The sequence below is a fragment of the Coregonus lavaretus genome (assembly GCF_964263955.1).
Source record: "Coregonus lavaretus genome assembly, chromosome: 28".
NCBI classification, from domain to species: Eukaryota; Metazoa; Chordata; class Actinopteri; order Salmoniformes; family Salmonidae; genus Coregonus; species Coregonus lavaretus.
In genome coordinates, this window is record NC_140015.1 from 37,025,398 (window position 1) to 37,038,429 (window position 13,032).

At 44.2% G+C, this 13,032-nt stretch overlaps 1 protein-coding gene across 3 annotated transcripts; it reads right to left on the reverse strand.

Moving 5' to 3' along the window:
• Positions 1 to 228: 228 nt before the first annotated feature.
• LOC311104065 (uncharacterized protein) lies at positions 229 to 10,666 on the reverse strand. Of its 3 annotated transcripts, none has more exons than XM_084145729.1 (5): positions 10,509 to 10,666; positions 10,095 to 10,173; positions 9,621 to 9,725; positions 5,406 to 5,532; positions 229 to 1,139 (listed from the first exon to the last, which is right to left on the reverse strand). In XM_084145729.1, the coding sequence occupies exons 3-5, from the start codon at positions 9,709 to 9,711 to the stop codon at positions 797 to 799; spliced, it is 561 nt and encodes a 186-aa protein (XP_084001855.1). In that variant the 5' UTR covers positions 9,712 to 9,725; positions 10,095 to 10,173; positions 10,509 to 10,666; the 3' UTR covers positions 229 to 796. The 3 variants fall into 3 exon arrangements, with proteins under 3 accessions (XP_084001855.1, XP_084001853.1, XP_084001854.1); XM_084145727.1 differs by having other exon boundaries at positions 5,406 to 5,535; positions 10,509 to 10,591; XM_084145728.1 differs by lacking the exon at positions 10,095 to 10,173 and having other exon boundaries at positions 5,406 to 5,535.
• Between the last annotated feature and the right edge of the window lie 2,366 nt (positions 10,667 to 13,032).

Below are 13,032 nucleotides of genomic sequence, written 5' to 3' on the forward strand. Positions count from 1 at the left end.
GAAAGAGAAGATAGAATCATATTGTAATATGCTGCCACCTTGTGGCTCAATAAGTTTGAATATGCTGCCACGTTGTGCCTGAAAGAGCTGTATTTCAACAGTATATACTGAGTGGACAAATCATTAGGAACATCTGCTATTTCCATGCCATAGACTGACCAGGTGAATCCAGGTTAAAGCTATGATCTCTTATTGATGTCACCTGTTATATCCACTTAATCAGTGTAGATGAAGGGGAGGAGACAGGTTAAAGAAGGATTTTCAAGCCTTGAGACAATTGAGGCATGGATTGTGCATGTGTATATTTGCCAGCAGGGAGAAAGAGTTTTATTTCAACAGTTTATTTGTAAAGTAGTCCTGTAGTACCTTACTCTGTATTTGCAGTATTTACAGATACTATACGTACAAATATTGTGTATGGATACACTTCTTATAATATGAGATGATGAATCCAATGATTAGAACATTTCTAGACTACACTATGTCCATCACACATCATCAACACACACCTTCAATATCAAATCAATCACCAATGATCATGTTATTGATAGTTAGTGTACAGTAGCTCTGTTGTCAGTACAAAGCTTTCATCAGTTCTGTGTTGATCTGGTTCAGAGATGAGTGTAGTGATGTAGTTGAGACTATATTAGTCCTGAAGGGCTGTCCACACCAAGAATGATAGATATAATGATAACTGTAATGAGAAACTATTCATAACTATAAAACATTGGCGAGCATCCACACTAGATGACAGTTTATCGTTTATCGTTGTACAATACACCTGTCAATCATCTGATTAAGGTTTAGGGACCCTCCTTCCTCTAGTCCCTGTGGACCCTGGACCCGTGCCGTTTCCCCGCTCTGGATTCCTCATCTGTACCCTCATCTGTGCCCTTGGTGGTGCCCTCACCTCTCCCCTTAACGGTGCCCTCAGTGGCATCCTCAGCGGAGGCCAGGGAGTGACCCTCCGTATGGGGCATTGAGGGGTCCACACAGGGGGTCGGGGGAGTTTCCCAGCCTGCAGGTCGTCTACGAAGCCCTCCACCCTGTCGAACTTGGAGCTGAGCCTTCTCAGCTCATCCTTCAGAGAGTTGAACTGCTTGTAGAGGTCCCCCAGGGCCTCAGACAGGGGCTGAATCCTGCAGAGGGAGAGAGAGAGAGAGAGAGAGAGAGAGAGAGAGAGAGAGAGAGAGAGAGAGAGAGAGAGAGAGAGAGAGAGAGAGAGAGAGAAATAGAGAAGTCGTGTCACTGAATTGCTACCAACTGGGCAAAAACTGGTTGAATCAAAGTGTTTCCACGTCATTTCAACCCAAAGAATCTATGTGATGACGTTGAATCAATGTGGAAAACTGATTGGATTAGAAAAACGTCATTAACGTAAGGGAATTACGTATTTCTTCATCCAACTTTTTACTTAAATCCAATGACATGGTGACATTTTCTGTTGATTTCACGTCAGTTGACAACTCAACCAAATGTAAATCAAAACTAAACGTTGAACAAACGTCTGTGCCCAGTGGGTAGGTGGTGGTGGTGCAGCTGGATAGTAAGCAGAGGATCACTAGTTCTAGCAGTGGTAGGAACAGGGACAGTGAAGGAAGCTATACTGTTAGCAGTACAGTGGTGCCGGTTACAGAGGCAGAGGCCCAGCAGATCTACACAGGAGAAGAGCAACAGAGAGGGAATTAACTAGATCAGGCCACTGTCATGAAGGGGTCAGTCGAAGGACTATGGGCCTGTTTCCTGGAAACAGTCCTGCAATAAAAATAAAAAAAGCATGATCAATGGAGAATCTCCATTTAAAAAGCTTTTCAGTCCAGATTTAGGCTTCATCTGTGTCCGGGAAACCACCCCAATATGTTTTGAACTAGAAATGCAATTGAAATGTTAGTGCACTAAATTATAACACTACGTAGTCTACACACCACTTTACACATTGTGAAATCCCTATTACAATTTAATGGGCCACGCTGCTAAGATGTAGTCTACACACTGCTTTACACGTTGTGAAATGACAACTACATTTTAATGGGCCACGCTGCTAAGAGGCTAGAATATATTAAAATAAAACATGATGGAAAACGTCTCATTGTGTAATTTGCAGGAAACGTCAGGACAGAAGACATGGGAAACTAGAGCGTCATTAAACATCAATGACATTCTTCATCAATGAGAAAACATGTCTGGCTTTAATGTCAAGCTATGTTACTGTGCGTGCACTGCAGCCTATCCAGGCCTGATATTGGAGAGTGAACGCTTACAGCAAACATGCTGGTACACGTGATGTGTTATTGGCTGCCTGCAGGGCTCAGAGTAGGAACACTGAGTCTCTCCAGGACTGGTTGGATGGCTGCTCGCTAGTCGTCTTTGATGTCTCAGCCAGAACTCTTAGTTCACTGTCCAGAGAGGAGTGCTGATCTAGGATCAGGTCCTCTCTGTCCATATACACTGAATAAAAATACAACCGCAACATGTAAATTGTTGGTCCCCTGTTTCATGAGCTGAAATAAAAGATATGGACAAAAACGTTTTTTCACGCAAATGTTGTGCACAAATTTGTTTACACCCTTGTTAGTGAGCATTTCTCCTTTGTCATGATAATCTATCCACCTGACAGGAGTGGCATATCAACAAGCTGATTAAACAGAATGATCATTACACAGATGCACCTTGTGCTGGGGACAATAAAAGGCAACTCTCTTCCAGAGACACTTGAAAACCTACCTCTTTAAGGAATACCTGGAATAGTATAAAAGTAATAGTATAAAAGTAATCCTTCTACCCCCCCCCCCCCCCCCCCCCCCCATAAAAGAAAAAAGTGGTTGTCCCACTGGCTATCATAAGTTGAATGCAGCAATTTGTAAGTCACTCTGGATAAGAGCGTCTGCTAAATGACGTAAATGTAAATGTAAAATGTGCAGTTTTGTCACACAACACAATGCCACAGACGTCTCAAGTTTTGAGGGAGCGTGCAATTGTCATGCTGACTGCAAGAAAGTCCACAAGAGCTGTTGCCAGAGAATTGAATGTTCATTTATCTACCATAAGCTACCTACAACGTTGTTTTAGAGAATTTGGCAGTACTTCCAACTGGCCTCACATCCAAAGACCACATGTAACCACACCAGCCAAGGACCTCCACATCCGGCTTCTTCACCTGTGGGATCGTCTGAGGGGGGTTGGGGCGAGGGTAATGAGGAGTATTTATGTCTGTAATAAAGCCCTTTTGTGGGGAAAAACACATTCTGATTGGCTGGGCCTGGCTCCCCAGTGGGTGGGCCTGGCTGCCAAGTGGGTGGGCCTTTGCCCTCCCAGGCCCACCCATGGCTGCACTCCTGTCCAGTCATGTGAAATACATAGATTAGGGCCTGATGAATTTATTTCAGTTGACTGATTTCCTTATATGAACTGTAACTCAGTAAAATCTTTGAAATTGTTGCATGTTGCGCTCATGCTTTTGTTCAGCATAATATTATTCATTATGATCTAAAACTGATCCTAGATCAGCACTCCTCACTACTCTGAGATGCTTTGTGATTACAGGCCCAGGAGGCTGCTGCAGTTACAGATTTTCTGACTGGAGCTTTCCATAGTGAGGTCCTTACACGTACAGACCCCGTCATGCACGGACCGCTACACTCATCCATCACGTTGATGAACAATGACTGGCCTGCAGTCAAGCTATGAGCTAAAAGTTAGGTCAACAAATCATTTAGAGTAAAGCAAAAAATGTGAAGTTCTCGCTGTACTATAATCATGAACTTCTCGCTCTCTTTCCTGCTCTCTCTCTCTTCTCTCTCACACAACCGTCACTCTCACTCTCTCTCTCTCTCTCTCTCTCTCTCTCTCTCTCTCTCTCTCTCTCTCTCTCTCTCTCTCTCTCTCTCTCTCTCTCTCTCTCTCTCTCTCTCTCTCTCTCTCTCTCTCTCTCTCTCTCTCTCTCTCTCTCTCTCTCTCTCTCTCTCTCTCTCTCTCTCTCTCTCTATTCAATTCAATTTCAATTTAAGGGCTTTATTGGCATGGGAAACATATGTTAACATTGTCAAATCAAGTGAAGTAGATAATAAACAAAAGTGAAAAAAATTAAATAAAAAATGACAGTAAACTTTACACTCACAAAAGTTCCAAAAGAATAAAGACATTTCAAATATCATATTATGTGCTAATAGTTAAAGTACAAAAGGGAAAATAAATTAACATAAATATGGGTTGTATATACAATGGTGTTTGTTCTTCACTGGTTGCCCTTTTCTTTTGGCAACAGGTCACAAATCTTGCTGCTGTGATGGCACACTGTGGTGTTTCACCCAATAGATATGGGAGTTTATCAAAATTGGGTTTGTTTTCTAATTATTTGTGGGTCTTTGTAATCTGAGGGAAATATGTGTCTCTAATAGGGTCATACATTTGGCAGGAGGTTAGGAAGTGCAGCTCAGTTTCCACCTCCTTTTGTGGGCAGTGTGCACATAGCCTGTCTTCTCCTCTGAGAGCCAGGTCTGCCTTCGGCGGCCTTTCTCAATAGCAAGGCTATGCTCACTGATTCTGATCATAGTCAAAGCTTTCCTTAACTTTGGGTCAGTCACAGTGGTCAGGTATTCTGCCGCTGTGTACTCTCTGTTTAAGGCCAAATTGCATTCTAGTTTGCTCAGTTTTTTTGTTAATTCTTTCCAATGTGTCAAGTAATTATCTTTTTGTTTTCTCATGATTTGGTTGGATCTAATTGTGCTGCTGTCCTGGGTCTCTGTGGGGTCTGTTTGTGTTTGTGAACAGAGCCCCTGGACCAGTTTGCTTAGGGGACTCTTCTCCAGGTTCAGCCCTCTGTAGGTGATGGCTTTGTTATGGAAGGTTTGGGAATCGCTTCCTTTTAGGTGGTTGTAGAATTTAACTGCTATTTTCTGGATTTTGATAATTAGCGGGTATCGGCCTAATTCTGCTCTACATGTATTATTTGGTGTTTTTCGTTGTACACGGAGGATATTTTTGCAGAATTCTGCATGCAGAGTCTCAATTTGGTGTTTGTCCCATTTTGTGAATTCTTGGTTTGTGAGCAGACCCCAGACCTCACAACCATGAAGGGCAATGGGTTCTATAACTGATTCAAGTATTTTTTGCCAGATCCTAATTGGTATGTCGAATTTTATGTTCCTTTTGATGGCATAGAAGGCCCTTCTCGCCTTGTCTCTCTCAGATCGTTCACAGCTTTGTGGAAGTTACCTGTGGCGCTGATGTTTAGGCCGAGGTATGTGTAGTTTGTTGTTGAACACAATATTTCTCTCTCTCTCTCTCTCTCTCTCTCTCTCTCTCTCTCTCTCTCTCTCTCTCTCTCTCTCTCTCTCTCTCTCTCTCTCTCTCTCTCTTTTTCTCTTTCTCTCTTTCTTTCTGACACGTGGGATGATGTCACCTACCTGACGTATTCTGGAAGGACGGAGGCGTGATCGTTGATCAGCAGGTCCTTCACCTGGTTGATGATGGCAAACTTCCAGTTGTCCAGCACCTGGGTCAGGTTGGAGCAGATCTTAGTCTGGCTTTTATCTGCTGGAGATGACATGGGAATGTTCATTCACCACTCAGATACAGAAGGTAGACTATACTGTACTATACCACTGGCTGTTCATGTCTTGAAGATAACAAGCTATTAGAACACAATATCTATTCAATATCAATGGATGTATAGAACATACTGCTTGAAGTGTGCTACATAAGAGACTCTACACATACAGGAAGTAGTTTACAAACTAGTGACTGTGTCTGTTCTGCCGTACCTCTATTAAAGAGACTACACACATACAGTATGTAGATTACATAATAGTGACTGTGTCTGGTCTACCTTACCTCTATCAAAGAGACTCCTTTCGTCTTTTGACCTCACCCTCTCATCGTCACCCCCTACTCACAAGGCAGGCAATACGCTTGACCTCAGCTTTACTAGATGCTGTTCTTCTACTAATCTCACTGCAACTCCCCTCCAAGTCTCCGACCACTACTTTGTATCCTTTTCTCTCTCGCTCTCCTCCAACACTACTCACTCTGCCCCTACTCAGATGGTAATGTGCCGTCGCAACCTTCGCTCTCTCTCTCCCGCTACTCTCTCCTCTTCCATCCTATCATCTCTTCCCTCTACTAAATCCTTCTCCCTCCGATCTCCTGATTCTGCCTCCTCAACCCTCCTCTCCTCCCTTTCTGCATCTTTTGACTCTCTATGTCCCCTATCCTCCCGGCCGGCTCGGTCCTCCCCTCCTGCTCCGTGGCTTGACGAATCATTGCGAGCTCATAGAAGAGGGCTCCGGGCAGCCGAGCGGAAATGGAGGAAAACTAGACTCCCTGCGGACCTGTCATCTATTCACTCCCTCCTCTCTACATTCTCTTCCTCTGTTTCCGCTGCTAAAGCCCCTTTCTACCACTCTAAATTTCAAGCCTCTGCCTCTAACCCTAGGAAGCTCTTTGCCACCTTCTCCTCCCTGCTGAATCCTCCTCCTCCTCCCCCTCCCTCCTCCCTCTCTGTGGATGACTTCGTCAACCATTTTGAAAAGAAGGTTGACAACATCCGATCCTCATTTATTAAGTTTGAGTTTGAGTTTGAGTTTATTTTTACAGGGACAGTGCACATTAATCAACGTTTCAGTAAAAGTTTTAGCCAGCCGGCTAATTTTCAACCGCAGTCCCTGGGCAGGTTATTAAAAACAATTACAATATAGACAATAACAACATAGAACAAGACATAGCATACAGACATAGCAACATAGGACAAGCAAGACTTAGCATACAGACAGAGCAACATAGAACAAAAAGCAGCAAGACAAAATTCATAAAAGCAACAAAGTGTTTCCACACCTCACAAGTTACAGACAACAGACATGGAAAGCGGCAACACACAGCTAGGGACCATGTTCACAAATCTGATTGACCTTTAGCCATGTCTTCAAGCATTTTGTGAAAGTGTGATATGTGGTGCAGTTGTGTGTGTCTGATGGCAGTGTATTCCAGACATGGGAAGCTCTCACAGAAAAAGCAGATTTACTAAAGGTGCTTTTCCTTAGGGGAACTACACAGTCACCTCTCATGGCAGACCTTGTGGATCTGCTGCCATATGTTTGGGTTTTCTGTTTAACAAAAATACTGAGTGGAGGGGGAGCCAAGCCATTTAGGATCTTGAATACAAGACATGCATCGGTGTATTGCACAAGATTTTCCCAACTCAGGAGCTCATGCTTTCTAAGGATGTGACAGTGATGATGGCTATTGGGCTTCCTATCAAGCACTTTGAGAGCCTGTTTGTAGACTGACTGAATAGGTCTTATTGTTGTACAGCAAGCTTGGGCCCAACTAGTCAAGCAGTATGTTAAGTGGGGGAGTATCATAGATTTGAAGTACAGTTTTGCTACCTCTGTAGTCAAACAATTTCGTATAAATCGGAAATTAGCTAGGTTGAATTTGGTTATTTGAATTACCTTTTTCACATGCTTTTTAAAAGAGAGGTTGGAATCAAGTATGATGCCAAGGTACTTAAAATCAGATACCCCCTGGAGCTTCTCCCCTGACACATATACTTCTGGCTCAGTAGCATCTGTTGCCCTCTTTGTGAAGAACATGCAAACAGTTTTTTTCACATTGAGATGCAAACACGAGTCACTGAGCCACTTGACAGACACTCCTGCTCACACTGCCCTACCCTATGCTTTGACTTCTTTCTCCCTTCTCTCTCCAGATGAAATCTTGCGACTTGTGACGGCCGGGCCGCCCAACAACCTGCCCGCTTGACCCTATCCCCTCCTCTCTTCTCCAGACCATTTCCGGAGACCTTCTCCCTTACCTCACCTCGCTCATCAACTCATTCTTGACCGCTGGCCATGTCCCTTCCGTCTTCAAGAGAGCGAGAGTTGCGCCCCTCCTCAAAAAACCTACACTCGATCCCTCCGATGTCAACAACTACAGACCAGTATCCCTTCTTTCTTTTCTCTCCAAAACTCTTGAGCGTGCCGTCTCTAGCCAACTCTCCTGCTATCTCTCTCAGAATGACCTTCTTGATCCAAACCAGTCAGGTTTCAAGACTGGTCATTCAACTGAGACTGCTCTTCTCTGTGTCACGGAGGCTCTCCGCACTGCTAAAGCTAACTCTCTCTCCTCTGCTCTTATCCTTCTAGACCTATCCGCTGCCTTTGATACTGTGAACCATCAGATCCTCCTCTCCACCCTCTCCGAGTTGGGCATCTCCAGCGCTGCTCACTCTTGGATTGCGTCCTACCTGACAGGTCGCTCCTACCAGGTGGCGTGGTGAGAATCTGTCTCCGCACCACGTACTCTCACCACTGTTGTCCCCCAGGGCTCAGTTCTAGGCCCTCTCCTATTCTCTCTATACACCAAATCACTTGGCTCTGTCATATCCTCACATGGTCTCTCGTATCATTGCTACGCAGACGACACACAATTAATTTTCTCCTTTCCCCCTTCTGATAACCAGGTGGCGAATCGCATCTCTGCATGTCTGGCAGACATATTAGATGTCGGATCACCACCTCAAGCTGAACCTCGGCAAGACGGAGCTACTCTTCCTCCCGGGGAAGGACTGCCCGCTCCATGATCTCACCATCTCGGTTGACAACTCCATTGTGTCCTCCTCCCAGAGTGCAAAGAACCTTGGCGTGACCCTGGAGAACACCCTGTCATTCTCCGCTAACATCAAAGCGGTGACCCGATCCTGCAGGTTCATGCTCTACAACGTTCGCAGAGTACGACCCTACCTTACACAGAAAGCGGCACAGGTCCTAATCCAGGCACTTGTCATCTCCAGTCTGGATTACTGCAACTCGCTGTTGGCTGGGCTCCCTGCCTGTGCCATTAAACCCCTACAACTTATCCATAACGCTGCAGCCCGTCTGGTGTTCAACCTTCCCAAGTTCTCTCATGTCACCCCGCTCCTCCGCACACTCCACTGGCTTCCAGTTGAGGCTCGCATCTACTACAAGACCATGGTGCTTGCCTACGGAGCTGTGAGGGGAACGGCACCTCCTTACCTTCAGGCTCTGATCAGACCCTACACCCAAACGAGGGCACTACTTTCATCCACCTCTGGCCTGCTAGCTCCCCTACCTCTACGGAAGCACAGTCCCGCTCAGCCCAGTCAAAGCTATTCACTGCTCTGGCACCCCAATGGTGGAACAAGCTCCCCCACGACGCCAGGACAGTGGAGTCACTGATCACCTTCCGGAGACACTTGAAACCCTACCTCTTTAAGGAATACCTGGAATAGTATAAAGTAATCCTTCTTCCCCCACCCCCCATAAAAAAATAACAAATATATAATAATAATAATAATAATAATAATAATAAATAAAATAATAAAGTGGTTGTCCCACTGGCTATCATAAGTTGCATGCACCAATTTGTAAGTCGCTCTGGATAAGAGCGTCTGTTAAATGATGTAAATGTAAATGTTTACAAGAAGTATATTACACACTCGTGACTGTGTCTGGTCTACCTTACCTCTATCAAAGAGACTCTACACATACAGGAAGTAGATTACATACTAGTGACTGTGTCTGGTCTGCCTTACCTCTATCAAAGAGACTCTACACATACAGGAAGTAGATTACATACTAGTGACTGTATCTGGTCTACCTTACCTCTATCCCACTCTGATGTCTCCTGCTTCCACTTCTGAGAGAGACACAGAGAGAGCAGAGACAGCAGGGCTAGAACCCTCCTCATCATCATCTTCCTCAGGAAAACTACAACAACAACAACAACATCATCATCATCATCATCATCATCATCATCATCATCATCATCATCATCAACAACAACAACAACATCATCCTCATCATCATCATCATCATCATCATCAACAACATCAACAACAACAATATCATCATCATCATCATCATCATCATCCTCACAACCAACAACAACAACAACATAATCAACAACAACAACATAATTCATTCAACCCCTCCACTATGTCTGACATAGACAAGCCTACATGTGAGGATCTGGAACCAGTGTCACCTCTCAGTGACAACAGGTGCAGAACACAGTAAAAACACAATAGATGCTGAACTGTTTAGCATGTCATAGTTGATGAATAGATGAGATTGGACCTGGTTCTGTAGATGATTAGTCTGTGTCTTTGTAGTCCAGCCCTCAGACCCAAATGGTGATTATCAGAGAATAGTCTCTCTGGGCAAAAGCAGATAAAACACCATCATTATGTGATTGGCTGAACTGGAAGTTGTTACTACAGGTCGGCACAGAATAACCCGCCATCAGTTACATGCAGAATCAATATATTATCTGAAGTTGATGTGATGTTATATTGTCATATTATTTACACAGTCATTATTTTAAGACTAGTTCATGTTCACATTCCATTTGGCATGCAGATATCCAGTGGATGATGGTTTCACAATAGAAAACATTTTCCTCTGTAAATAAATATAATATCAATCAAATAATATTGAATATTGATCCCTAATATCCAGTGATTACAGCTGGTTTATCTGTAGATACTCTACCTGACTGTGAAGCTGAGATGTGAGCTGTTTATCCCCAGACCAGACCAGACCAGACCAGACTAGACCAGATTAGACCAGACCAGACCAGACCAGACTAGACCAGATTAGACCAGACCAGAACAGTGTGTGGTAGTATTCCAGTATGACTGAAGCTCTGTAGAAGAACATGATGTGGACAGCTCTCTTATAAACTATCTAAGCCATCCCCCACCTGCTGGACTCCTCCCCTTTATAACCAGGACACCCCTCTGTAAACGCACACACACACACACACACACACACACATGGTTCCTGTGCACACACACACACACACACACACACACAGAAAGAAACGCTGGTCTGGAGGTCTGTAGTGTTACAGTGAAATGTCATCTCTAAAGGCTGTCTGGAGGTCTGTAGTGTTACAGTGAAATGTCATCTCTAAAGGCTGTCTGGCCACAGATACAGTGGAGGTGTTTGATGTAGCAGCAGAATCCCTCCTCCCTCTTCCTCCTCCCCCCTCCTTCTCTCCCTCGCTCCTCATCCTGTCCCCCCCCCCCCCCCCCCCACCTCCCCGCTCCTCCTCCTCTTCCTCCAGAACTACGTTCCTGAAGCCTACTGTAATCATCTGTGGAACATCTGGGCTCTGCCTGCAGCCCAGCCAGCTCCGACCGCTCTCTAATACCCTTTTTACACTACTGAGTTGAACCGAACCGAGCCGAGACAGGCTGAGCTGAACTCAGCTGCGCTGGCCTGGTTCTGCATCCAACCACCATAGTTGCTGGAACAATCCTGCAAATGACAATGTGAAACTAAAATATCTGAGCCTGTTCAGTAGGGTTCAGGTTGGCATGATAGTGTGAAAATGGTCTGATATCTGAGCCAGCTCAGTAGGGTTCAGGTTGGCATGATAGTGTGAAAAGGGTCTGAGACTGTCAAGAGTAAAGCGGTTAACCCAGTCTCACAACCAGGGAGTCACATACACACACTGACAGCTCATAAAGTTCTAATCAGGAGATTATTCAGCAGTAAACATAGGAGAATAACACCTTACATCATTGTTTGGGCCGAGTCTGAATCATGTGATGGAGAAATGAAACATGTAACAAACTACACTGTATACACTGTTCATGTTCACAGAAAATAAGACACTCTGTTACTGTCATGTTGTTGCAGTTTCCATGGTTATACACAGTGTTGCCTGATATTCCAGATGATGTAATACCCTATAGTTCAATTAAGATCCCATGGAGTTAACCTAAGATCATGACTAAAACCAGTACTGAAACACACAGCTTGTTAATTACTCATGGTAGCATGTGATCATCCTGTCACCGTTATAAATGGATCTAATGATCTTGACGTAACTTGCTTCAATCCAAACATTACCGTCCCAGAAAAACAGAGCTTTGTTCCCTTTGGTGCTGGGCTGAGGAGAGGAGAGGCCAGTCTGTCGCCAGCCAGCCCAGTAAGGGCCAGCCCGGGGCCTGAGCCAGCTGGGTCTGGAGATGGGGGAATAAGCCCCTGCAGAGCAGAGAGCCATCATGGAGTAGTGAGAAGAGATCCATGACTCCTGTGAGATATATCATTAGTCTTCTGTGTTTCTAGACTCTAAAATGTTATAAACAAATGTAGGAACATTTGGAGAGAGAAAAATAAGAAAACGTTGTGATTAACTCTTCGGAGTCTGGAGCTTTTTTGGCCGTTTTTGGGTACCTTCAATTTTGCCCTGATATACTACATAAAGAAATGTTTACCAGACCAATGTTGGGTATCTTTTTTTTCAGCACAACCTCACCTATATGATCTGTTAGTAAGTTTTTCACTTTGACATACTATTTCAACACACTGGACCCAAACACACACAGAAAACACAAAGTCCGTTTAGAAAAAAGATGGTTTGTTTATTGTAAAACCCTCAAACATGGTGAACCAAGCATTTAAAAAGCTTCAAATTGAACCACAAGGTGCAAATATGAACATATAAAAGTATTTTGGTGATATATACAAGCAATAAATAACTATTTACAATAAAAAGTAGGTATAACCACTGGCGTTTTTCTTCTATTCTAACCCTAAACCTTTTTGTGCCACTCCTCAAAACAGTTTCTGTCCAAAATGAAAAAAAAAGCTTCAAATTGAACCACAAAGTGCAAATATGAACATATAAAAGTATTCTTGAGATATATACAAGCAATACACAACTATTTACAAAAAAAGTAGGTATAGCCACTGGCCTTTACCCTATTTGTGCCACTCTTCAAAACAGTTCCTGTCCACAATGACACAGAGAGCCACATCACAGGCCTTGCACTTCCATGGTGTGACAAACCTCTTCTTGTCAACTTGTTTACAGCGTTGACAAACCCTGCGGCCTGCTGTGGCTTTGTCTTTGGCCTCTGCAACATTGGCAATGGCCACAGAAACATGGCTGGTGCTTTTTTGAAGTGGAACCCCTGTCTGGGTCACTCCGCACAGCTGGGCCACAAGTTCTGCCACAAAGTTCTTGTGCGTCATGGGTGTGACCTGTTGGGTCGCACTGATG

Excerpts from the sequence above, each read along its gene's own strand:
- LOC311104065 (XM_084145728.1), bottom strand. The coding sequence starts at position 9,711 with ATGATGATGAGGAGGGTTCTAGCCCTGCTGTCTCTGCTCTCTCTGTGT. Across the intron at positions 5,536-9,620 it reads GACATCAGAGTGGGATAGAG|CAGATAAAAGCCAGACTAAG; the intron begins GTAAGGTAGACC and ends TGTCATCTCCAG. Across the intron at positions 1,140-5,405 it reads GTCCTTCCAGAATACGTCAG|GATTCAGCCCCTGTCTGAGG; the intron begins GTAGGTGACATC and ends CTCCCTCTGCAG.